The sequence below is a fragment of the Lampetra fluviatilis genome, chromosome 3 (genome assembly GCF_964198595.1).
Source record: "Lampetra fluviatilis chromosome 3, kcLamFluv1.1, whole genome shotgun sequence".
Lineage (NCBI taxonomy): Eukaryota > Metazoa > Chordata > Hyperoartia > Petromyzontiformes > Petromyzontidae > Lampetra > Lampetra fluviatilis.
Genome location: NC_136277.1, coordinates 34,755,727 through 34,779,771, shown reverse-complemented (window position 1 = coordinate 34,779,771; position 24,045 = coordinate 34,755,727). Strand labels below are relative to the sequence as shown.

Here is a 24,045-nt window from a genome sequence, read left to right as displayed (position 1 = left end):
AGCCACTCCTGCAGTGTGGCCTCCTATAACAACATCAATATAATATTAGTACGATTAACACTTGTTGTACATTTGGAACTGATGCATTTTATTCCCTTACTGAAGTTAACATTCCTCGTATGCGTGGTGTGAGATGCCGTGAGTAACCTATGTTAAATAAAGCTTCAGTCGTGAAGTAATGAGCGTTTAACCCCCTCCAGCCGTGGTGACGTCCTCACTGCAGCACACACACGCACGTGCCCACAACTACACGCCCCCGGCTGTGACCACTGCCACGTCTCGTGACCTCCTCACGTGTGTCCATAGCCTTCCGCACGCGTTTGGCACCGTCTCCGTGTGTCCGTAGCTCCCACCACGTGACCACAGACGTGTGAACGTGACCGTGCCCATGGGTGCATGACCATCACCATCACACGGGCCAGTGATGCCAAGTCGGTGATTGTTTTTGTGACGAATCGAGTGACTTTTTGGATCTCTCCAGCAACAAAGAAGTTGACAGCGATGAGCGAAAATACCCACCGACTTTTTGGGATGAGGTCTTTATGCAGATTAAGGAGATATTTCGGTCCACTTGAAGACGTTGTTCCGTGAGCTATACTGCTCCTGCAGTATCATCCAGATAACGGAGTTTCGGGCAATGGCCGTTCTTCACAGCAGGTTCAGGAACCTGACTCAGCTTACCGAGTGTAACGCTTGGTAAATTGTCGAGTGGCATATTTTGACAAATTTAGAATTTCTGCCTTGTCACGTCCAGTGACATTTGAGGTTCGTTTGACGACGTTCCACATTGATGAGCTGGCAAGAGCAAGCTTACGTCACTGCCTCTTGACACATGTCCGTGACCAGACTCACGTGATCGTCGCCCTCGTCTACGTCACGGCCAACTCGTGTACATGACTGGCTACGTGAGACCACCCACACACGCGTATGCGACCACACACGTGCGTTGGTGACGGTAAACACACACGTGAAGTGACCGTACGCACACACACACACATGCACGTGACCGCACACACACGTGCACGTGACCCGCGAGCTGTGCGGGACGTATGCCACACTCGGCGCACCGCACGCGGTGATGCCGACGCGACAGCGATGGGAGACCTGGGGCCTCGCTGCCCTCTCACCCGCCCACCCGCGCCCGTGTGCAGGTACGGACACTTCTCGGGAATAAACCGCAAGGTGCAGATCACCTATCTGCCGCACGGGCAGCCGCGCACCTCCAGCGAGGACGACGGTAAGGCCCCTCGCAACCCTCGACCCCAGCATGTGGGAACCCCCGAACCCTTAGGAGAACTCCCTGAGCCCTTGTTGTAACCGGGCCTGAGAAGGTGGCTGTCTCCTGCAAGGTGACGCCCTACGGGATGATTTTTGTGGAGACCTTGTCCGTTTTATTTTGTCTGAACCCTTATAAAGTGTCCCCTTCCAACCATGCCTGGCCACTGCTTGGCCCCCTTGCCTCATGTTATTCCGTGACCCCCATTACTTGGTGCGCCCCATCCTCTTTGTCCCGTTCCCCATGTGACCTCATTGCTCGTCAACCGGTTGTGGTTGTGGGCCTAGGCGTGATAGTTGCGTGGTGGTAGTGGTGGTGGCACGGAACATAGTTGCAGTGGCACAAAGTGTAGTTGCGGTTCTAACGGCAGGGCGTGGTTGCGTGCATGCCACTGCTATGTGTGACGGCGCGGCTATGCGGGCACCACAGACGTGCGCAAGGAGGAGCCGTCGCTGCTGTTGGTGCTCAAGTGGGGCGGGGAGCTGACGCCGACGGGACGCGTGCAGGCCGAGGAGCTGGGCCGCGCCTTCCGCTGCATGTACCCAGGCGGGCAGGGTACGTACACACATCGCACACTGCACTCACACACCGCACTCACACACCATGCTCTCACCACCCTCACACACCGCACTCACACACCGCACTCACACACCGAGTTCGCACCGCACTCACACACCGAGTTCGCACACCGCACTCGCACACCGCACTCGCACACCGCACTCGCACGCCGCGTTCGCACACCGTGTTCGCACCGCACTCGCACACCACACACACACACCATGCTCTCACCACCCTCACACACCACACACACACACCACACACACACAACACACACACACACCACCACATCTATACCACACGCACACACACACTCCATCATAACACACAATTTCATACAAACATATAGACTATCACCATCACCATACTTTCAGTGCCAGAAACACCATTACCACACACACACATGTCCCACCATTACCACACACACAAACGCACGCACAGCTTCACAGCACGCACACGCACGCATGTTGGGCTCCACTAACTGACGTGCAGTGAGGGTGTTACCGGACGGCATGGGTGACCGCGTGGGTGACTGTGTGGGCATGCTCACCTTAACCCCCCCCCCCCCCCCGGTGGTGGCGCTCCTCCCCCTCACAGACCCCCTGGAGTGTGTAACACCACCTTTGCTCACAGATGACGGTGGGTAAACCTCTCTGTTGGTCTCCGTTTGCTGATTCCACCACTAATCTCTCCCCAATTGCAGCCCTTTGCCTGACAAACGTGACGCAATCTAAGATGCCCGCGTGAATCTTGACGAGCGGCGATGATTCGTGACGGCCAATTGGGCCTCCGTGTTCTGCGAGGTGCGTGTGGGGCGAGCGGGCGTCCCCGTGATTGCCTCCCTGTGCTTGCTTTACCTGCGCGAGGAGGGAGTGAGCGAGAATCTTGCTTCCCTGGACGCTTCGTGTCTGAAACTCTTCGCTACCAATACCAGCTTTCTTCTCAATTCATCTCTTTGTGTTTCCAGGGATGATGATTATGTGTGATGGCATTTGTACCCCCTAAACCTTTGAGTCCCTTAAAGCAGCAATCATTGTTCGCTCGTGATTTCGAGTGTCCCACCCACGTGCCTTATGTTGGCTCCACGAGTGCCGCGTCTCCGCCCCGTCCTCCCCTGAGTTTTCTGTCTGTGCCTCGTTTTTTTGGCTGCAGCTGTTGGCACCCAAGGGCACAAACGAGTGGAACTTCCGTGCCTGGGCCGGGGAAGCTGCTTTTCCCATCCGCTAATTGCCCCGACCTGGCTGTCTCATTAAAACCACTTCACAGCATTAATTGCTGAGCCCCGCGCGGGTCCGCTGTCCCCAGGGTAACAGAGTGCGTTGGTTTCCGTGTTGTTATTCGCACTCGTCGCGCCCGTCTCTCGTCCCGGGCTCCTGTTGCTACGCACAACCGCCACGTATTGCCTACTCTACGACAGCTCTGCTCGCCGGAAGGGCACTCCTTCTCTTGTGGTGTCCGAAACGCTCCCCCCACTGGCCGTCCGTCCGCGCCGCTGGCCCGCTCGTGTGTCGTCACGTGACGCTTGTTGGTTTTCTGTCCGTCTGTCCGCACGACGGTGTGCGTTGCTGGTAACGCAGCTCCCTCGCTGCGTGCCGAAACCTTAATCTCGGCGCGCCGGGTTGTGACATAGCAAGGCAGCAGCGGCCACACTTGAGTCATTAACGCGGTCCCTCTGAGCCCTGCACAGCTTGTGTTTTTGTAGAATAGATCCATCTTAGTTTTGTAAAGTGTCAAAACACTGCGTAGCGCTGTGGAGGGAGCCGGACGGCACTGTGGTGACACTACCTTACTCGCAATCTGATAATTGAGAATTGAAATCTCGGGTTGGAAGTCAGCTCAGCCCATTCACTCTGTGGGGTTAATAAAGTATGTTCCACTTTGGGAGACGTCAACAGTGGCCGTCCTGTGGAGAGACTGCCCACCGCCGTGGTAATGTGGAATTTCCACCACTGGCTGAGGGCTACCAAGATGGGTGAGTGCCACCCCATGCTCGTTTCATAACAGCGTCGCTCGCACTTGGAAAGAAGAATCGAGATACAATTATATTTCAAGTGAAATCTTTTTCACTTGAAATATGACGTTTTCAAGTGTCCAATTTTAGAGGCGGTGGTCATCAGAAACAAGGAAGGACATTTAAATTGTCGGCACTGCCATTGTACACTGCAGGGGGGGCGTGGGGGGGGGTCCCCGTGCCGTGAGCGTGAATGTTACCCCCTCGCCTGTGAGCAGCAAACCTGATGTCACCGTGCCCTGGGACATGCGGCTCGGCTATATCTGCGGTATCGCCACCTCCGTGCCCCAAACATAACCCCTGACCTTTCTTCTGATCTCGTGACCTCTTGTGCCTTTCCTGTGTGACCTTTTAGTGGAGGGTAGAGGCAGGTGTGGGTGCGAGTCGCCTATCAGCTGCGGTAAGCCCTCTCTCTGTCCCTCTCCACCAACTCCCTCCGCCTTTTCCGTCCCTCCGTCTCTCCCTTGCACCGCCTCTCCCTCCCTCCGTCTCCCATTAACCCGGTGTGATGCGCCCGGTGTGCACGCACACGCGCACGCTCGCGGTGCGCGACGTGACAGAGGCGGCTCTTAACAACCGTTTGCCTTAACGGGGCTTTTCCCAAGGGAGCCATTTCCTAACGATCAATTCCTCTTGCAGCCCTTCTCCCTGACGCTGGCTCACGCGGCAGGCGCGAGCGCTCACTCTCGCTCTTGTGCCCTCTATTTACATTTCCAGGAGCTTTTCTTCCGTGCCTTCTGCCCTCCCGGTCTTTTGTACTAATCTCAGAACCCCTTGGGACGAGCATCCCACATCATCGCTCATGGCACCCGTGAGGAGTTGTCCTGAGTGCCGCCCCGCACTGCAGCCGTAGAGACACCATTTCGCACGCAAACTCTCGCGTGGAAAATGACGTCTCTCGCTCATGGTCGCTGGTTGACTGTAGACCTCCGCTCCCCCGGCGATGGATGATAAAATTACTTTGTTGGAAATCAAGTGTATTGTTTTGTGAATATCACTGATCCCCGTCATAGGCATGTGGAATGATCACCAGACCACCAAGCAGATTGGCACTATCTTGAGCGTGTTTGAGCAGGGAGACACTTGATTTATTTTTTACTATTTCTGAAAATGCCTAACTACTGGTGGCTGGATGTCTGGATGACAAGGTGGCAGGGTGACATTGTGGCAGGGTGGCATAGTGATATAATTACAGGGTGGCAGAGTGGCAGAGTGGCAGGGTGACCGCGTGGCGGTGGCAGGGTGGTGGCAGCGTGGCAGGGTGACCACGTGACGGTGGCAGGGTGGCAGAGTGACGGTGGCAGGGTGGTGGCAGCTGGCTGGCGGCGTGATAGCGTTGCCCGCACGCTGCACTCGGTGTCTCCAACCCTCCCCTGTGCAATGCACACGGCGTTGCTCTCCTGTATAATACCGCAGTTTTAATGCCCCCTGGATATTGCTTTCATACAACTCACTCCTGCAATGTCCATGTGTAGCGTTACGCCATATATTATGTGTATATATATATAAAAATAATGGTGATGAAAGTAATGCTAGAGGCAGTAAAAGACGTTTTGTGCGGTGATAGGTTCCACATTTTCCGCGTCGTGTTTTTATTTTTTATTGTCTCCCGCTGAACGGCTCGTAAAACATTTGCTACATTCGCATGCGGGAGTGATTAAATAACCCGTCGAGATTTCAATATCAATTATTGTGCCGCAGGATTTATGACTCGGAAAGTCAAGGGCACGCATACTGCCGTCTTCGAAAATGGGATAACGTTCAAAGTTTCCGAAGAAAAACCCTTGCCTTGCGTCTCTAGGATAGAACTGTTGACAGACCCTGTGAACGCCCTGCATCGTGTATGAATCACCTGGCATTGTGTTAAAGCCATCTTCTGCCTTGCTCGCCTGGACTTAGCAGTCCCAAGTCCGCAATGTTTCGTGTGTAAGCCATTTCTTTTGTGCCGTCTGTATATTTTGTCCATAATATAGGCTTTTTGAGTTAGATCGCGAAAATATAGATGTGTCGTTAAACCTGCCACCACCCGACACAGCCAATTAGTGAGGTTTGTCACGTAAATAAAACATGTAAATTTGTTACTAGTACAGCACACCGGTGTGTAGGAGAGTAAACCCACAACATTTAGAATTCGAGTACGATGTTTCGCCGGGAATTACAAAGTTTGCTAATTGGCTGTGTTGGGTGGTGGTGGGTTGAAGGACACATTTATATTTACGCGATCTAACCCAAAAAAACCTAATGGATAATATTAGTCGCGAAAGCCTCCTCCGTGTTAAACTTTATATTTTAAATCGGCCAAGTTTGTGTCTTCTATAAAAACCCTGTTCTCTGTGTGCATCTTGTGCTGTCCGTCCACTCACCCCTGTGTTCTGTGTGTAAGCCATTTGTTCGCAATCCGTTTGCTCTGTGTAATTCTTGTGTCCTGTGTAAGCTGTCGTTTCGTTGGAAATGCTCCTGCTCATGGTCCAGGTTATCATGAGCGTGCTCCTATGTGTGGTTGTGTGTGCGTGCGCGTGCATTCGCCACTGCCTGTGTCTTTTGCATGCATCTGCCTATGCAATGTGCATGATCCTCAGCACTGGATTCACCATCTTATTTGAAGGTGGTGTGTCTGTGTGAGTGCCTGTGTGTGCGTGTGTATGCTTGTGTACCTGCTTTCGTGTGCTTGTATGTATGTGCATGTGTGGGATTTTCTCTGTGTGTTGTACATGTATGCACTTGTGCGAGCTTGTGTGTGTGTTCGGATGTATGCGAGCGTGAGCTTGTTTGTGAGCTTGTCTGCGTGTACGTGCCTGTGTGTCTACGTGCGTGTGTGTCTACGTGCGTGTGTGTATGGGAGCAGGTGACTACGCTGGCTTCCCAGGCTGCGGGCTCCTTCGCCTACACTCCACCTACCGGCACGACCTCAAGATCTACGCCTCTGATGAGGGCCGTGTTCAGATGACGGCCGCGGCCTTCGCCAAGGTGAGGCCCACGCACACGTGGTAAGCACGCGTGTGCAGGCATACGCTGCCACACGTACAAGCATGCAAACCGTAGTCACCTGTAGAGATACGCACACGTGCCCACACATTCACGTGTACAGACACAAACACGCACTCGCAAGCAACCACACGTACCCACGCGTACGAACACGCATGCCAATGCTTGCGCGATCACATGAGCAAACTCTCACCGCGTGCCCGACGCGTGTTTGTGGTGGTGCGTGCTCACAGGGCCTGCTGGCGCTGGAGGGGGAGCTGACGCCCATCCTGGTGCAGATGGTGAAGAGCGCCAACATGAACGGGCTGCTGGACTCGGACCATGACTCGCTGAGCACGTGCCAGCAGCGCGTCAAGCAGCGCCTCCACGACATCCTGCAGAGGGACCGTGACTTCATGGACGACGATTACACCAAGGTGACGCTCACTCGCCCGCCCACCCATTCACTTGCCCGCTCGCTTGCTCGCCCACTCGCTCGCCCGCTCGCTTGCTCACCCACTCACCCGCTCGCTCACTCACTCACCGGCTCGCTTGCTCGCCCACTCACCAATGCCAACAACACATCTGCTCACATACGCACCACTTAACCATTAGCATACCTGTCCATAAACTCACAACAACAAAAAAACACTCTTGAACATTCCTAACCACCACCACTGACAACATGCTCAATACCACCACCACTTTCAACAACACACTTAACTGTCTGCTCACTGACCAATAACATACTTACCCGTTTGCTCACCCCTTACCACCACCATCACTTAATTCACTAATTCACCCACACGCGCACTCTCCACCACCACAGTGTATACTAGCTCGCTCACGTTGTCTTTCATGAGCCGCTGATGGTGGTGGTGCTGGTCCCTGTGTGCTAATGTGCCACGGTGTTTTGTGTTTCCGGTGGTCGTGCCCAGCTGGCTCCTACAGCCAGCGTCTCCGTCATTGCGTCGATGCGTTCCATCCGGAACCCCGTGCAGACCTGCAACCAGGTGTACACGCTCATCCAGAGCCTCACCTCCCAGATCCGCAAGCGCATGGAGGATCCAAAGTCTTCAGGTTTGTGTGTGGGCACGTGGTTTTGTGTGTGTGGGTACGTAGTTTTGTGTGTGTGGGCACGTGGGTTTGTGTGGGCATGTGTGCTGTGAGTGTGATCTTGTATTCAAGTAAGCAAGTTATGAGACGGAAGAAACTCGCATGTCATCATGCCACGGTGAAATGTAATAAAGCTGCGTGTCCTCGTTCCGTGCCAGCACCATTCCGTCAGCTTGGCACCGCTTCCCTCCTTGCAGACATCCAGCTGTACCACAGCGAGACGCTGGAGCTGATGCTGCGGCGCTGGTGCAAGCTGGAGAGGGACTTCAAGCTGAAGAACGGGCGCTACGACATCAGCAAGATCCCCGACATCTACGACTGCATCAAGTACGACACGCAGCACAACGCCGCGTTGGCGCTGGAGGATACCACCGAGCTGCACCTGCTGTCCAAGGCGCTGGCGGACATCGTCATTCCGCAGGTGCGGCTGCGACGCGCGAGCTTGCATGCGTGTGCGTGTGTGCGTGCGTGCGTGTGTGTGTGAGTGTGTGAGTGCGTGAGTGCGTGTGCGTGTGTTAGTGCATGAGATGATTTACCCTTTGCGGAGCTGATCTCAACGCAGCTGACTGGTGTGCGACGACACGTGTTGAATACGAACAGCACGATAGAAATACGATCGCCGACGCTAATTATAGCGGTGATGAATCCTGGATACGACAGGGCACGTTGAACTCGACAGCTCCTGATTAACTGACGGAAAAGCACTCGGCCCTGACGTAGCTCCACGGCTTTGTTTCCTTCGTCAATTGTGGAGCAACAGACGCCCTCTCCGTCACTTAGCGGTGTTGCTAGGACACTGCAGGAAAGGCGGGAAAGGCTGCCGGTGTTGATATGTGCAATATTTTCGGCATGTGCCATGGTCGCTTTGTTCTGATCTATGTTTATTGCATTGCTGTACTTGAAATTATTTAAATAGCTTTGGTCATCTTGGTGACCTGGGTCTCTCTTGCAAATGCAACTCATCCTGGTCTCTTGACGTCTCACCTGGTTAGACAAAATTCACTTTAAACCAGACCTGTGCCGTGCATTCGTGCGTGCTGCCGGCTGCCATAGGAGTACGGCTTGAGCCGCGAGGAGAAACTGGACATTGCGTTCAGCTACTGCCAGCCACTCATCTGCAAGATCCGGTCGGACTTACAACGTACGCAGGACGACGACACGGTCAACAAGCTGCACCCACTGTAAGCACACACGCATGCCCCGAGAGAAGTGTGCACGCGGACACGAACCACGACAACAAAGCACCGTTGAAGGCCGCCATGGCGCACGAGGGGGTGGCCCGGTCCTCTTTCTTTCCCCAGCGCCGATGTTTATTTACCACACGAGGTACTCATTTAAAGCTGAGTTAACCCAGGAGAGTCCCGGGACTGGTTCAGATATTTGTCACTGACGGCCGTGAGTGGAAATTGGAAGTCGCTGTGCCACCGCTGCTCCTCACACGCATAGATACACACAGAGATACATACCCACGCACAGCTATGCACCCGCACACAGAGTGACACACATGTAGAGGTACGAACAGGATACAGAGATCCCTGTAAACCTTACAGACTGTAGCGGCAAGTCCTGTGAGCGAGGACCTGTTCAGGCCGGAATTTCAAACTCCACGCTACCAGGTACTTGTTTAAGGCTGAGTCGACCTAGAGGAAGCTGATGATCAGTTCACAAGTTGGCCACTGCTATCGGTCGTGAGTGGGAATTGAACTCGGGAATCCTGGGTTCGTGATGCAGCACGCCACCCACTCCTCGTCGGTTGTGCTAGCAGGGCCGCCTGCCGGGCGGCCACCGCGTGGCCCGTGTGAGGCCCGTGTGAGGCCCGTGTGAGGCCCGTGTGAGGCCCGTGTGAGGCCCGTGTGAGGCCCGTGTGAGGCCCGTGTGAGGCCCGTGTGAGGCCCGTGCTCTGGCGGCAGGCCGGCGGCGCGCCCGTGTCGAGGGCGGCGGTGCGAGCGTGGGTGCGTGCCGTGTGCTTGGCCGCAGGTACTCGCGCGGTGTGATGTCGCCGGAGCGGCACGTGCGCACGCGCCTTTACTTTACCAGCGAGAGCCACATGCACTCGCTGCTGTCGCTGCTGCGCTACGGGGGGCTGCTCGACGTGAGTGCAGACACGCGCACACGCACGGCAGTGAGCACGAGCACACACACGTGGATGCTCACGCCTGCACACCTTGCTGTCCTCAAGCTGTGCATGTTATCAGAGTGCTCGTGGTGGTGGTGATGCACGGGTGTATTGGTGCGTTTGTGGTGTGCATGTGGGGTTGTGTTGTTGTTGTTCTGCTTGATTGGTATTGGTGGTGAATGTGTGTGTGGTATTGGTGGTGAATGTGTGTGGTATTGGTGGTGAATGCGAGTGTGGCTATTGATAGTCGTGAATGTGTGTGGTGGTGATGGTGAATGTAAGTGTGGCTGTGATGGTAGTGAATGTGAGCGTGTGGTATTGGTGGTGAATGTGAGTGTGGTGGCGATGCGTGTGGTGGTACAGGAGGAGAAGGACGAGCAGTGGATGCGCGCGATGAACTACCTGAGCGAGGTGACGGAGCTGAACTACATGACGCAAATCGTCATCATGCTCTATGAAGACCCTAACAAGGTAGCCTGCTGCCCACATGGGTCTAGCTGGCGCTCCTGGACGTGCGCGAGGATGGGTGCTGTTTGGGTGTTTGGCGCGTGCCGTCGTGGTGACTCGTGGTGCGCTGTGACGTATTGTCATGGTCGTCACGAGTGTCGTGCTGGTGACGTGCGGTATTTTTAACACGCGGCGTGACACGACGCTTGGCGTGCAGGACCCGTCCTCCGAGGAGCGCTTCCACGTGGAGCTGCACTTCAGCCCTGGGGTCAAGGGCACCGAGGGAGAGCGCAGCCACCCGGCGGGGTCAGGTTTCAGGCCGGCCTCCCGTGAGGTCAGCCCTTCCCCGACCCCACCCCTACCCCCGCCCCCACGGCACATTTTACGCGCGCCGCTCGGCGGGGTTAGTCTGCTCATAAAAATCTGCTTTTGCCTGTACCCCCCCCCACGCATCCCCCGTTCCTCCCTCCGCAGAGCGAGGGAGCCCCCCCACAGCAAGGCCCCCTGGACCCGGACGCGGCGCCACTCGCTCGCGACGAGGTGGACAATGCCACGGTGTGCCGACCTATGCCCTCTGACCCCATATTCATCCATCGTAGGTCGCCCCTCTGTAAGTCGAGGAAGGTCGGTTCCTTGGAAGTAAGTCGCCTCTCTTACACCTGGCCTCTTGCCTCCCGCAGGACACAACCGACACTTTTGATTGGAAAGCGAATACGTAGAATCGTTTTGTAAATATATCCGCTGCGCATGGGGGCTGTACGTCGTGCGTGCCTAGCATCCATTTCCACACGTGCGTCACAGACACACGTGTGTCACAGACACACGTGCGTCACAGACACACGTGCGTCACAGACATGAATGCCACGAAGTGACCCGAGCGGGGCGGTGCGAGCCACGGTCCGTACTCTGCGCCGAGCGTCTCGGCGTTGCCCCAGCTCTGCTGTCTCCGTTCTCTTCCTCTGTCCTCCCTTCTCCCTGGATATCTCTCTGCTCTCCGCCATCTCTGCCCATCGCTGTCTCGCCTCCGACCCCAGGACGACCCCCTGCACGGCGGCTTGAGCCCGGAGCCGGGCTGCGTGTGGGTGGCGCCCGTGCGGCTCCGTAGCACGTCGGCCGAATACCCCGCCCCCGGCTCCCCAAAATCCCTCGCCCTCTCCTCCATTCTCGCCTCCTGGCAGCAGGTGTCTGCGTTGTGTGCCCGTCGCTCTTCCCCGCTCCCGCCTCTCGCACACGCACGCAATCCCTGACCCCCGCTCGCTGCCGACGTGCGGCCGACGTCCTAGAGAAGCTCAACCCTTCCCGCGTCGTGTGGACGGCGCGGACGGCGCGTGGGGTGGTAGCGGGTCGCGGTCGTGGTTCCCTGCGCTTGGCATGCGTGCGGTGAGAGGCGGCGGGCGTGCCGCTTGCATGGCTAGAGGCCGGCGCTCGTTAACCACCCAGAGGTTGCCGTGGTGTGCCGTCCGCGTTGCAGGTAATGGCTAACGGAGGTTCGTGACGTAACGGAAACGTTTTGCGGTGGCTCGTTGAGTTTTGTTGCTGGCTGCTCTTGCTGTGACAAGATAACCTTGACACTAACGATGGCGTTGTCACCGTGTAACCAGTTCCAGCGAGTGCGAGTGAGTGTACAGGCGTGCGTGCACGCATGTGCACGTGAGCAATTATCCGTGGAATCAGTTGTTGTTGCTGCCTTGAGTTAATTTGCTAAATTTACCCCCATTGCCCCACCGTCCGTCCTGTTCTCCACACCTCTCTGCCGCACCACGTGCTAACGAGCAGCGCTTCCGGTTCTCTGTCCCCACGCAGGTTTTATCCGAAACGTCCGCGTTTCCAGGCGGCCCACGACGGCTCGCCGTGGCCACGCACGCAAGCAATGTCAAGCACAGCCAGGAGCCCAAGCACAGCGGCCTGGGTACGTGCCAGGGCGGCGTAGGGAGAAGGAGTCCCGACGCGCGATGACGGCGCCCAGTGGCGCCCAGTGAAGCCGTTCCGGCGGGGTTTTGAGAGGGCCGCTAGCTGGGGAGGAGCAGGAGCCAAGAGTGGCGACCGCCGGCACTAGCGCGGCGGTCGGGGCGCCCTGCGCCGGGGACTCGGGGACATCGGTGCTGCGGTGCGGAGAGGCGACGTAGCCTCGGGTCAGACTAACGTCGTGTGAGTGGTAATTTGCATGTGTTGATCATGTGTTGGTCGTGTATAACCTCAGATGATTAACTCACGGAGATGATTAACTCGAGACGTTGTCAAGCCCCGAGCCTGAACGTGCCATGACCCGGTGTCACCACGAGCCGATCTCGGCCGCTCCGCCGTTGCTCAAACACGAGTGCATTTATGGCTTTCAAGCAGCCAGCATTTGTGGTTGACGTGCCCCGATTGCCGCCGGTCTCAGTCCAGCTGAGATCTCTCGGCTGTTTTCACGATCGCTCGTAGAGGCGGGAGAAGTGTTTTTCTGCTTTCGCTGGGATCATGCAGTCATGCTGGCCCAGGGCTTGACACGGGTGACACGGGCTGCCCTGTGCTCCACCGCCGTGTGCCACCGTCTCCCTGGGTGCCGACGTAACAGCCTCCGCTCCCATTACGGCGCAGCCCCCCATCCCACATCTAAAACCAACCCCCTTCTCAGCCTCCCCAACTCACATTTTCTAATCAAACTCCCTCCCCTGCCCCTCCTCACCCACTTATCCCTCAACCTCCCACTCACAACCGCTTCTCCGTAACCTTGCAACAATCATCCCGGCCATCCTCACCGGCCATTACCTACCGCTTCCCCCTTGGCATCCTCCCCCTGCTGCCCCATGTCCCACCCCCGCCCTGCCCGCACGCCCACGTGCTGCGCCCCGCGCCACCCCATGTGTGCCGCCGCCAGGGTCGCAGTGCGCTGGTCTGTTCAGCACCGCAGTGCTGGGGGGCTCCTCCAGTGCCCCCAACCTGCAGGATTACGCGCGAGCCAGTCGCAAAAAACTGGGGGCCGCCACCCTGCATTACGATGGTACGCACACACCCCCACTCGGCGCACACCACACGGGACCCGCACACACACGTCGCGCACCACAGAGGACCCGTACACACATGCAACACGCATGATGGTATACAACCACCACGCGGGACATGCACACGCACATACACACCACGCTGAAGCGGGGCATCCGTGCACTACACAACGAAGACAAAGATTTCCCGTAGAGTCACACAGACTGCTGGGGCAAGTACCGTTAACAGGCACCCATGAAGGCCGGCACGGTACACGAGTGGGTGGTGTGGCCAGAAACACACCCGCCTGCCTTTGTCTCTCCAGTGCTGATATGTACACATCGGACCGGGCACTCTTTTGAGTCAACCTAGGAGAGGCCCAGGACCAGTTCAAATAACCGTCACTAGTGTTGGCCATGAGCGGGAATAAAACTCGCGTCATTGGGTTCATAGCGCATCTTGCTAACCACCACACTCCCGCTCCCCACGCAACGAGCACGCACTCATGCACACGCACCCCCACTCCACGCAACATACAGACGACACACACCACGACACACCTCGCACAGGAGACTCCCATGCTTCACACGGAGCTGACCTCGTAGTTGGACGTGGACGTCTGTAAGCGGGACCGCTGTGCATTCCGACGACTCTAGCCCATGCCACCCCAGCCCTTAGCCCGTGCAGCTGCAGTGGGACGATGAGATTTAGCGGCGCGTGCAGTTTTGAGGCTGCGTGTTCGATGGTGAACTCCCAATCGGGCGCGTAGACGCGTGCTCCTGAACCCGAATCGCTTTGCTTGTGGCTCGGCCACCTTTTCACCGCTCGCCCGCCGACCTGCGCAGCTACGCGCAACGTCAACGCGTGGAAGCTTCACGCATGTGCCGATGTGGGCACAAGGCATGTTTGGTGCGCGGTGTGCACATGTGGCGAGCACGGTGTGGTGTGTATGTGTGGCGTGTCGTGAGCGTGGTGCATGCGGTGAGCATGGTGGAGCGTGGTGGGCATGCTGGGTGCCGCGTTGGAACTCCGAAACGGGACCCACACATCGTTGCACTCTCGCGTAATCCGACAGATCTCATTTAATAACTAACACCTCCTAACACAACCGTGCATATTCTGCAGCCGTTTACGCTAGAGAAAGGATGTTTTTTGTCTGAAGTGTAAGACAGGAGAGCAGCCAGTGGTTGTGGGAGTTGCCTCTTTGATGTGATATTTATTTCGCACCTCTGGGTTGTATTTCCCCACTTTCTGCGTGCGGTTGAAAACTGATCAAACACATCGGGCTTAGCCGCCACGGCCCAGGCACCACAGAGGGCGTTAACACTGATCTATGTGGACCGTACATCCTCACACACTGTGTATATACAGCATGTGTACCTGCAGATGCTTGCACGCATGAGGAACCTGCTCCTGCTGATTCTGCTACTGCTATAGATGCTGTTGCTGCTCCAATTGCTACTGCTGCTACTGCTCCAGCTGCTGCAGCTGCAGCTACTGCTGCTGCAGAAGTCAATTGGCAGGATTTTCTGGCCTGGCCAGGGAGGCAATTTGCTATGCAGGGTTGGGGGTATACGGTGTGATGTGTGGTGCGGTGTGGTGAGTGGAACGTGTGGTGTAGTAACTGCCTGCTGTACAATAAGTGTGGTGTGTATATTGTGGTGCGCTGTGCCGTTGGTGCCATGTGGTGTGCCTTGTCTGTAGTGCAGTGTGGTGTGCCCCGCGGGGTGGTGTGCTGTGTGAGCATTGAACGGTGTGTGCCGTGTGGCGTGATGCGTTGCGCGCGGCATGGTGTGCCGTGCGAGTGGTGCACGCGGGGTGCCCTGCTGAGCCGGCTGCATCCCCTCGGGAGGAGCGGCCCAGTGGCCCGGTCACACTGGACGTGCGGCCGGCACGGGTCGCCCTTCGTGCCGGCGCTTGGTTGCGGCAGGACCTGGGAGGATGTTGAGACACCGTTTTCTCTCTTCCTCAGAGGCTTTGCGCAGCTCGCCTATAAAGCGGTTTTCTATCTCGTATGCCTGCTGCCCGACCAATGGTACGTCCGCTTGCCTTTCTGCCTTGACCACCCAAGCCACAGACTAACCCCAGCCCTGCCAGATCGACAATGGTGGCAGCCTCGTGGGCGAGAGTACGGCCTGGCCGACTGGTCCTGAATAAACCGGGAACTGGGAGGTGGGGGCAGGGGAGGCCTTGCGCCACCACTGACGCGGTCCGTGGGCGTGCCCCTGGGAAAATTACATCCTTGGTGCAAAGTGGAAATTTCTGTACAGAAAAATTGAGGGCGGCAGGAGACATTGAGAGGCCCGTGCGGGATCTGGGAGGGCTGTGACTGACGTCGCGCGACGGGGCGGGTCGCGTCCCGCTGTGGCGACTAATTAACGTGCCGTGCCGTAACGATTAACGAGGGCTGTCGCTCACCGCTCGCAACTGCACTGCTTCCCACACGACCGAGCTCACAGTCGCCACACCGGCAGCAATATCAACACCCACAACCTCTGCCACCATCACCAGCAGCGATGACGACACACAGCCTCACAAACACAGCCGCAACTTCTTAACCTCGTTTAACTCCCCGCTCGCAGCACGAACTTAACCGCACTTGTGAACACGCGCACGCACACGCTTCGGCGTGCCACCCGTGAGATTGTGTGCACCCGGCCACGGGCGAGCGAGATGTGCACAAGCACACCTCACCCCATTGGCTCACCACAGGCTGACGCGACTTGAGCAGCGTGGACAAGGTAGGGGGCAGTGATGTGCCTGGTGGCCTGGAGTTGAGGTCACTGGGCTCGTCACGTTGGGTCTCGGCTGATCGGTGAGCAAGACGTCTCTGCGTGACACAGCGGTGGTCGACAGCGGTGTTGAGCGGAGGTGTGCGTGCGGCGTGGGCTAAATTGTGAGCACCACGACGAACGCGGTGTTTTCCTGCCTTTGGGGTAGAGGCTGTGCGAGGGTTTGTGTTGACCGTAGTGATGAAGGTTGCCAGTGTGCGTATGTCTGGGTGAGCATGTGGTGTGTTTTGGCTGGGTCTGTGTGTGTGATGGTGGTTGTACCTTGTGGTTGGGTGTGCCTTCGGATATCTGGTCACCACTCGTCTCCATGCCGACCCTAATTCGCTACTTCGACATTTGCCACTGCCTCCAGACATGTGGCCGAGACTGCAGCTTCACGGCTTCAGATCTCAGGTCACACAGCCACACAGCATTAACGAGTGCCGGTGGGTACGGGGGTGGGGGGTGCCGCATGGGAATTGGGGGGGGGGGGGAGCTCAACATTGGGGGAAGGCAGTGGGGGGCTCAGCATGGTGCGGTAGGGAGGAGAGGCGAATTTGGTGGAAGGAGGAGAGGACGGCGGAGGTGGCGTGTGAGAGAGCGCGCCAGAGGCTGCGTGGAGGCCGCGGTTCCTGTCGCCGTGGCCCCAGGGCGGGGACGTGATTGGCAGGCACCAATTAAAGAAAGGCCCAAAGCCGCTGGTTGTAAGCTCCCATCAAAGCCGGGCCTCTCCATTTTCCCGCACCGCTCGTTAACCTCCCTGTACTGTTGGCACCAAAAATTGCACCTGTCCCACTTATTCTGCAATCTCTAAACACGCCCTGTCCTCACACACGGCGTCCTGTCACCCCGTGCTCTCTCCCGTGCTGTCACTCAGGTTGTCTTCCGTGCTGCCGTGCGGTTCCACACGTTTATGTCACGGCGTTTCGCTCGTGGCTTCATGGGCACTTCCCTGCGCGCTTCTTCCAGATTGAATCTCATCTCCAGGTCTGCCCAGGGGGGGTCACCATGTGACCTCCGCTTTGAGGGGTCACGTTGTGACCCCTGTCTTGTCAGACGCGCCCTGGATTGTGGACGCTTCCCGTTGTTTCCATCCTGCAGCCGAGACCATAGAGACGGACGCGCTGACACGCGAACGTGCGAACCCGGCTCGTGCGTGGGTTCCGCGTGGTCTCTATGGCCCCGAAGCCTCCCTCTCCTAACACCGTCGCTTCCTGTGAGGCAGTTATCACTTCCCTCTCACCTGACCCCTCCGGCCTCACCTCCTACCCTAACGTTTCCCCCATTCCTGGCATCCCCTCCCTCCCACCCCTCCCCCCCACCCTCCTGGCCCCACCCCCGCGGCCCAACAGACATCCCCCAGGAGCTGCTGTTCCTGCTGTCCCAGGGCAGCGGCTCAGCCGACAGCTCGCTGCTGCAGCACCTGTGCCACTGCTCCGAGCACCAGAAGCTGCTCAAGCGCTGGTCCATCTCCAACCTGGACCTGCTCGCCTGCCTCTACGGGGGTATGCGTGGGCGGCGCGGCCACACCCCGCTCGCCGAGCCCCCCCCGCCTCCCCTCCTCTCCTCCTTCCCACACCGCCGCCCCCGCCCCGCCACCCCTTACCGTCCATTACCATCGTCATTCGTGGCAGGGCGTGGGGGTAGAAGCTCGGCATTGTGGAGTCGACTCCAGCCTCCTAACGAGATCGAGCGCGGAGCGACACGTCGCGGGTACGGTTCGCTGCGGACTCTCCGGCGCCAAGCTTAATTGACGTCAAGCGTTAATTGGCTTCGTTAGGGGCGACCTCGTCAGCAGAGGCCCCGCGTCCCCGTCTCATCCATGGCGGCACGGCTCTCCCACCGCCCGCCCCCTCTCCTCTCCCGCCCGTCCCTCCCATCCCCCCTCCCTCTCCTCGCTGCGCTACAATCCCTGCATGGCTGACTTGCGCACTGCCCGGAGCTCTTCCATTAACCACCTCTCCCCAGCAACTGCCGTCTGCTGTTACCGCTGTTGCTGTTGCTTGCTCTGCATGACGGTGCAATCTATCATCTCACCGAGACAAGGCGAGCGAGCCCTTTCTCCACGAGCTGCTGCGCCATCTAGCACGGCGCACGTCATGCCCATTGCCGCTGTTGCTGCTGTGTCAGATGCACCCTGGCCGTGTCGGTTGTGCCCTGGCCACGTGCTTTGCATGGCCAGGAAGGCCCCATGACCTCAAGTGTCACCCCACTGCTTCCTCGTAGACAAATTTATACTGAACCCAACCTCATTGCGCAAGAGGGAAAACTAAATAATGTAGCCACTGTAAATGTAATTCTAAGCCGGGCTCGAGTTAGGGCACATTTTTCACGTTCATTAATATTCCCCTATCTAATCCAGAGTTGGTAAAAGCTAATTGGAAAAATCTATTCAAGTGCATAATTTATGTGTTGATGTAAATGCGACTCTTGCTAACTTTGCCAATTTTTGGTCACGAATCTGCGGAAAAGCAATTTCTGCCAACGCGTGAGTGTGGATGCATCTGACCACAGCTCCTAGGTTAGAGCCCATGCCACTGACTTCATGAGGCGAACGGACAGCAGCGCAGTCCGGCCTCCCCGGTAGCCGATCGGCTGAAAGCGCGAGCACGATCCCCGTGCCTCCTCCCGGTCCGCCCAGGAGGAGCCCAGGCTGGAGGTGGGATCCTGGGCCCCCCTTCCCCCCGGGTCCCACCACAGTGGCCCCCACGTGTCGTCGTCCCCAGGACATCGTGCTGTGGTTCCTGCCCGCAGGAAGAGGCAGCGGTGGCGTTTGTGGGCCGCGCGGTGCGGCCCAGATGGGTCGGGTCTCGGTCCTGTCGTGGCTCTGGTCGATGTGGCCGTACAGTTTAAAAGTCAACACAGACGTGTGTGTGGGTGTCCCAGTTTCTTGGAAGTTTCCAGTGATGCACGTGTCTTGCGTTGTGTACAGCGTTCCTGAAATACATCTGCATTTAGTCGTTGTGTAAATACTAACTGTATTGTCTTGTGTCACTTTGGTCGGGCGAAGCCCTTTGAGCCATGATGGCTGTTTCGTGGTTTGGAGCTGTGGATCTTCTCATCCTGGTTTAATTATAGCCCTGCCAGGTCTGAGCTGCCTGGCTATGGGGGCGGCTGTGGTGATGGTGTGGGAATGGCTATGCAAGTGGATGAAGGGGGGGCGGCTGCTGTGAGGTTGGCTGGAAGGCATGTGAAGGCATGGGTTTGTGGCTGGCTCGCCTGATCCCCCCTGCCCGTACACTCTCCCTCTGCCCTAGTTCCCAGCTGGTTGCTGGGCCCCCTGGCTGCCGTCTCTGGCCACTGTGGCCACGTGTGGGCCCCCTGCGCAGGCCAAGCCTCTTGGCCGTGCGTGCGTGTGTGCGTTTGTGCGTGTGTCACTGTGCATGTGGCCGTGTGCAGAGCGTTTGATCGACTTTGAGAAGGTGCTGTGTGTCCTATGCTTTGAAGGCCGTGTGTCTCTGGAGGGCCCTTGTTTCTTTGTGTGGGGCTTGAGAGTTCTAATCTGTGGAGCACCGAGAGCTGATTTTGAGTGCTCCGTGCGTGACAAGTGCCGTGTCTGTTGAGGGCGGGGTGTGTGTATGGGTGTGTGTGTATGGGTGTGTGTGACTGTGTGCTGAGTGCCATGTGTGTTCTGAGCTCTGCTGGTGTGCCAAGTGCTTTGTGTGTGCCGAGTTCTGTTTGGGATGCGGAATGCTTCGTGTGTGTGGAGTTCTATGAGTGCTGAGCGCCATGAGTATGCCGAGTTCTGTGTGTGTGCCGAGTTCCGTGTACGTGCCGAGTTCCGTGTGTGTGCTGAGATCCGCGAGAGTGCTGAGTGCCGTGTGTGTGCCGAGTGCCTTGTGCAGGCTTTGAAGGCTACTCCATGGTGCCGTCTATCTGCCCCTTGGAGACGCTGCACAACTCACTCTCCCTCAAGCAGATGGACGCGTTCCTCGCCACCGTCACGCACCTGAGCTGCGCCGCCAGCGCCGCCGGTGAGTTAGTAACACGCGAGGTCACCGTGCCCCCTGGTCGCCCGCTCACCTCTTTGCTCACGCGGCTATCCATTGGCTCACCCATCTGCCTGGTGATGCGATTGTCTGCTCACCTGACCACACGCCCATCTGCCCATTTGTTCGCCAAACGGTAATCTGTTGATGCGCTCGCCATGCCCATACACACACCTCACTGCCAACTCGGATGTCCATTAGCTCACCTGTTCAGCCACCCATCCAGGCTTTCAACTTACCGTGGGCTCACCTTGCTGTCCACTCACTGAGTCACCGGCACACCTGTCCATCTGCTCACCTGGCCGTTTGCTCGCCTATCGGCCCGCATGCATGCAGGTGGTCGCAGCTGTCCGTGCAGGTGCCAGGGGGAGTCGACGGGAACTCGCCGCTCCCCGCCGTCCTCCCTGCCGCTGCCGTGCAGCGACAAGCCGCCCTGGTGTACGCACGCACGCCCTCGCTCAACCTCGCTCACTCTCGCTCACCCTCGCTCACCCTCGCTCACTCTCGCTCACTCTCGCTCACCCTCGCTCACCCTCGCTCACTCTCGCTCACCCTCGCTCTCGCTCACCCTCGCTCTCGCTCACCCTCGCTCTCACTCACCCTCGCTCACCCTCGCTCACCCTCGCTCTCGCTCACCCTCGCTCACCCTCACCCTCGCTCACCCTCGCTCACCCTCGTTCTCGCTCCCCTCGCTCACCCTCGCTCTCCTCGCTCACCCTCGCTCTCGCTCACCCTCGCTCTCGTTCACCCTCGCTCTCGTTCACCCTCGCTCACCCTCGCTCTCGCTCACCCTCGCTCACCCTCGCTCTCCTTCGCTCTCGCTCACCCTCGCTCACCCTCGCTCACCCTCGCTCACCCTCGCTCACTCTCGCTCACCCTCGCTCTCGCTCGCTCTCGCTCACCCTCGCTCGCTCGACATCACTCACTTGCACACACACCCCCCCGCTCACCCTCACTCACTCTCCCTCCTTCTCTCACCCTCCCTTGCTCGACATCATTCGAGCGCATGCACGCACTCACATATGCACACACTTACACATGCCCGCACTCACACATGCATGCACTCACACATGCACGCACTCACATATGCTCATCCTTGCTCACCCTCACTCATCCTTGCTCACCCTCCCTCACAAGACATTACTCGCTCGCTCGCACGCACGAACACACCCACTCACCCTTGCAGGCCCACACACGCCCACGGGCTCACACGCACGCCCACACATGCCCCCTCTCTTCCCGCTAACGAGGCAGCGCGTTAAAACGCCACGGCCGTGTGTGCGCCAACGCTTATCGCCCTCATCAGCCGCGCTCGCCCCGCAGGAGCAGCTCTCACGAAAATCGAGAAAACTTAGCGACGTCCAATCAGCGCCAAAGCGAGCGCTCGTCCAAGAGCGTGTGGGGCGGTGCTCGTCTCCACGGGCGACCTCGAGCCAGTGGTGGAAGTGCCGCACGGTGGCACACACCCGCGGAAGCGCCCTCCTGAACAGTGGCCTTGAGACTCGGCGGAGCCTTCCGGGGTAATGTTATTACGGGTGCCGTGTTCCTGCCATCCGACGCTCCGTGCGCCGTGTTGTGGAGTTACCCTGGGCTCGTATTAGATGCAGAGGTTTCCATGCCCTGACCTTGACCCTGACTTTGCGTGACCCTTCCAGGCAGCAGCGGCCCCTCGAGCGCGGTGTCGAGCGCGGGGCCCTCCTCCCCCACGGCCTCCGAGCCCTCGCTGCACTTCGGAGCCTCGCTCACGTCGCAGAGCTCCGACGACAAAACCATGGACCCGGGACAGAGCTCCGAGCCGGGGCTCGTGATCGCAGGGCAGAGCTCCAAGGTGGGGCTCGTGATCGCAGGGCAGAGCTCCAAGGTGGGGCCCTTGGGGTCGGGACACAGCTCCGAGGGGGGGCTCACGGACAGTCCGTCGTTCGACTCCCCAGAGGAGCGAAGTTTGTCTCAGCCCAGCAGCACGGCGAGCGCGGACGCCGGGGTGTAGCCCTCGCTGGACATGAGACGGAGCCATCGTCGAGTGGCTGCCGCTGCTGCTGCTGCCGCTGATGTTGCGGCATGGCGTCCTGCTGCCAGTGTGGGGTTGGCTGTGGAGTGCCCGGGCCTACTCTCTCCGCTGCCTGAGGAAAAACTCCTGATGCGCCACAGGCATCGCCGCGCATTGAGGAGGCACTTGTTGGATGAGAAGCACATAGACGCGCAGTAACGGTCGTACATACACAAGACATGCAGAGCAATCACAAGTGAGACCCACCCAGTCACACACAAACACGCGTTCAAGATGCACAACAACAGCCGCCATTTGCCACCTAGTGGCGATGACGTCACAGCGGCACTCGTGCCGGGCGAGATGCACTTTGAGGGCGCGCTCGGCGTCGGGGCAGAGCCGGGTGTGACGGGTTAAGTGACTGAGATGGCTGACAGATGCACACAGATACCGTTGCGTCTAGTTAAACACACAGTCACACAATCATACACGTACAAACACGCAGATACACCATCACCCACAGTAGCACATGTACATACACCTAATCGCACACCACTCGTGCATACGGACAATAGACACGCACGTTGGGACACGTACAGTCAGACATGCGATGACACACAAACATCCATGTCTATCATTACAGGCAGTTGGGGCAGGTGCTGTTAGTGAGCACCTATTGCGACGGGGTGACGTGGCCTGACCTCCACGCCTTTATCTCCATTTTAACGATGTTTGCACTCCGCAACACGCATTCAAGTCCGTGTCAAGCTCGGGGAGGCCCCTGAACGGTTCAGATATTTATCGATCAACACCGATAGTGCCCGTGAATCTAACGCGCCGCTGGGTTCACGGCACAGCACGCTAACCACTGTGCCACCGCTCGCCACACAGACGCGGACACGTAATCGTGCGCGCTCGCGTGTCATCGGAGAGACGTGCACGCCTCGATATCAGGCCGCGCGGCCGCCGCTTGTGTTTTGTCAAAACAGCGCGCGGAACTCGAGGCCCGTGACGAGGCGAGCGGCGCGTGGGAGCCGTCGCGCCCTGCGCTCGCGCGCGTCCCCACGGGGGCCGCGGCGGCGTCCTCCTCCTCGTCGTCGTCGCGGACGTTGCCACGGCGACGTTGACGTGCCGAGCGGGCGGGTTTGGATGAACCGCGTGGGCTTTGCCGGCGGTGGCCTGCGCGATGTTCGCGGGTTTTAGGTTTTATGTGTTCCGATTGTTGTACCCTCACACGATGGCACATGCACTGAATTAATATATAAACGTACGGCGTGTGAATGTCACGAGGAGCCCACGCGTGTCTCGTTGATTGATGGGTGGCGTGGCGAGCGGGGACGAGGCGAGCCCCCCCCCCCCACCAGCAGCAAGGTGAAGAGGGATGCGCTGGAGAGTGCCGGTCGTGTTCTTTAACAAAGCGGAAATTAGTCACCTACGCAGAACTTAAAGGCAGCTAAGTTAAACGTTTCATTCAGAAGGATTTCTCATTCACCAAACTCAATACAATCAACCCACTATCGTAATAAGCGGTCTTATATACAGATACCAGCTTTACTACCCGGCTTCGCCCGGGACTTGAATTCACCACGACCGGCCGCCTTTGTCTCCCCAGTGGCGATGTCGACACACCACACCAGTTACTCGTTAGAGACTGAGTCGACCTAGGGGAGGCCGAGGACCGGTTCAAATAATCGTCACCGGCCGTGAGCGGGAATCGAACTCGGGTCGCCGGGTTCGCAGCGCAGCGCGCAAATCGCTACGCAGTCGCTGCCCCCCCCACACACAGGATAAACACAAAGATCCCCCGTGTAGCCTGTGATACTGTAGGGGGCAAGTGCTGTTAGCG

General features: G+C 58.1%; 1 protein-coding gene across 13 annotated transcripts in view; it reads left to right on the top strand.

Moving 5' to 3' along the window:
- The window catches only part of LOC144931074 (inositol hexakisphosphate and diphosphoinositol-pentakisphosphate kinase 2-like), a 39,086-nt gene extending 15,595 nt beyond the window's left edge, over positions 1-23,491 (top strand). For 5 of the 13 annotated variants that reach the window (XM_078854992.1, XM_078854998.1, XM_078854997.1 and 2 more), the window contains 18 exons: positions 1,152-1,237; positions 1,706-1,831; positions 4,201-4,245; positions 6,691-6,812; positions 7,064-7,246; positions 7,748-7,889; positions 8,123-8,346; positions 8,979-9,106; positions 9,903-10,017; positions 10,405-10,512; positions 10,706-10,822; positions 10,963-11,127; positions 12,292-12,397; positions 13,349-13,471; positions 15,425-15,487; positions 17,576-17,728; positions 20,069-20,197; positions 20,549-21,731. In XM_078854992.1, the coding sequence (XP_078711118.1) occupies positions 1,152-1,237; positions 1,706-1,831; positions 4,201-4,245; positions 6,691-6,812; positions 7,064-7,246; positions 7,748-7,889; positions 8,123-8,346; positions 8,979-9,106; positions 9,903-10,017; positions 10,405-10,512; positions 10,706-10,822; positions 10,963-11,127; positions 12,292-12,397; positions 13,349-13,471; positions 15,425-15,487; positions 17,576-17,728; positions 20,069-20,197; positions 20,549-21,474 (3,061 nt within the window). In that variant the 3' untranslated portion in view covers positions 21,475-21,731. Of the gene's footprint in view, positions 1-1,151; positions 1,238-1,705; positions 1,832-2,431; positions 2,474-4,200; positions 4,246-6,690; positions 6,813-7,063; positions 7,247-7,747; positions 7,890-8,122; positions 8,347-8,978; positions 9,107-9,902; positions 10,018-10,404; positions 10,513-10,705; positions 10,823-10,962; positions 11,128-12,291; positions 12,398-13,348; positions 13,472-15,424; positions 15,488-17,575; positions 17,729-20,068; positions 20,198-20,548; positions 21,732-21,867 lie in introns of those variants that run through there. The other 8 variants (XM_078855000.1, XM_078854999.1, XM_078854994.1 and 5 more) reach the window with 6 other exon arrangements.
- The last annotated feature ends 554 nt before the right edge of the window (positions 23,492-24,045 follow it).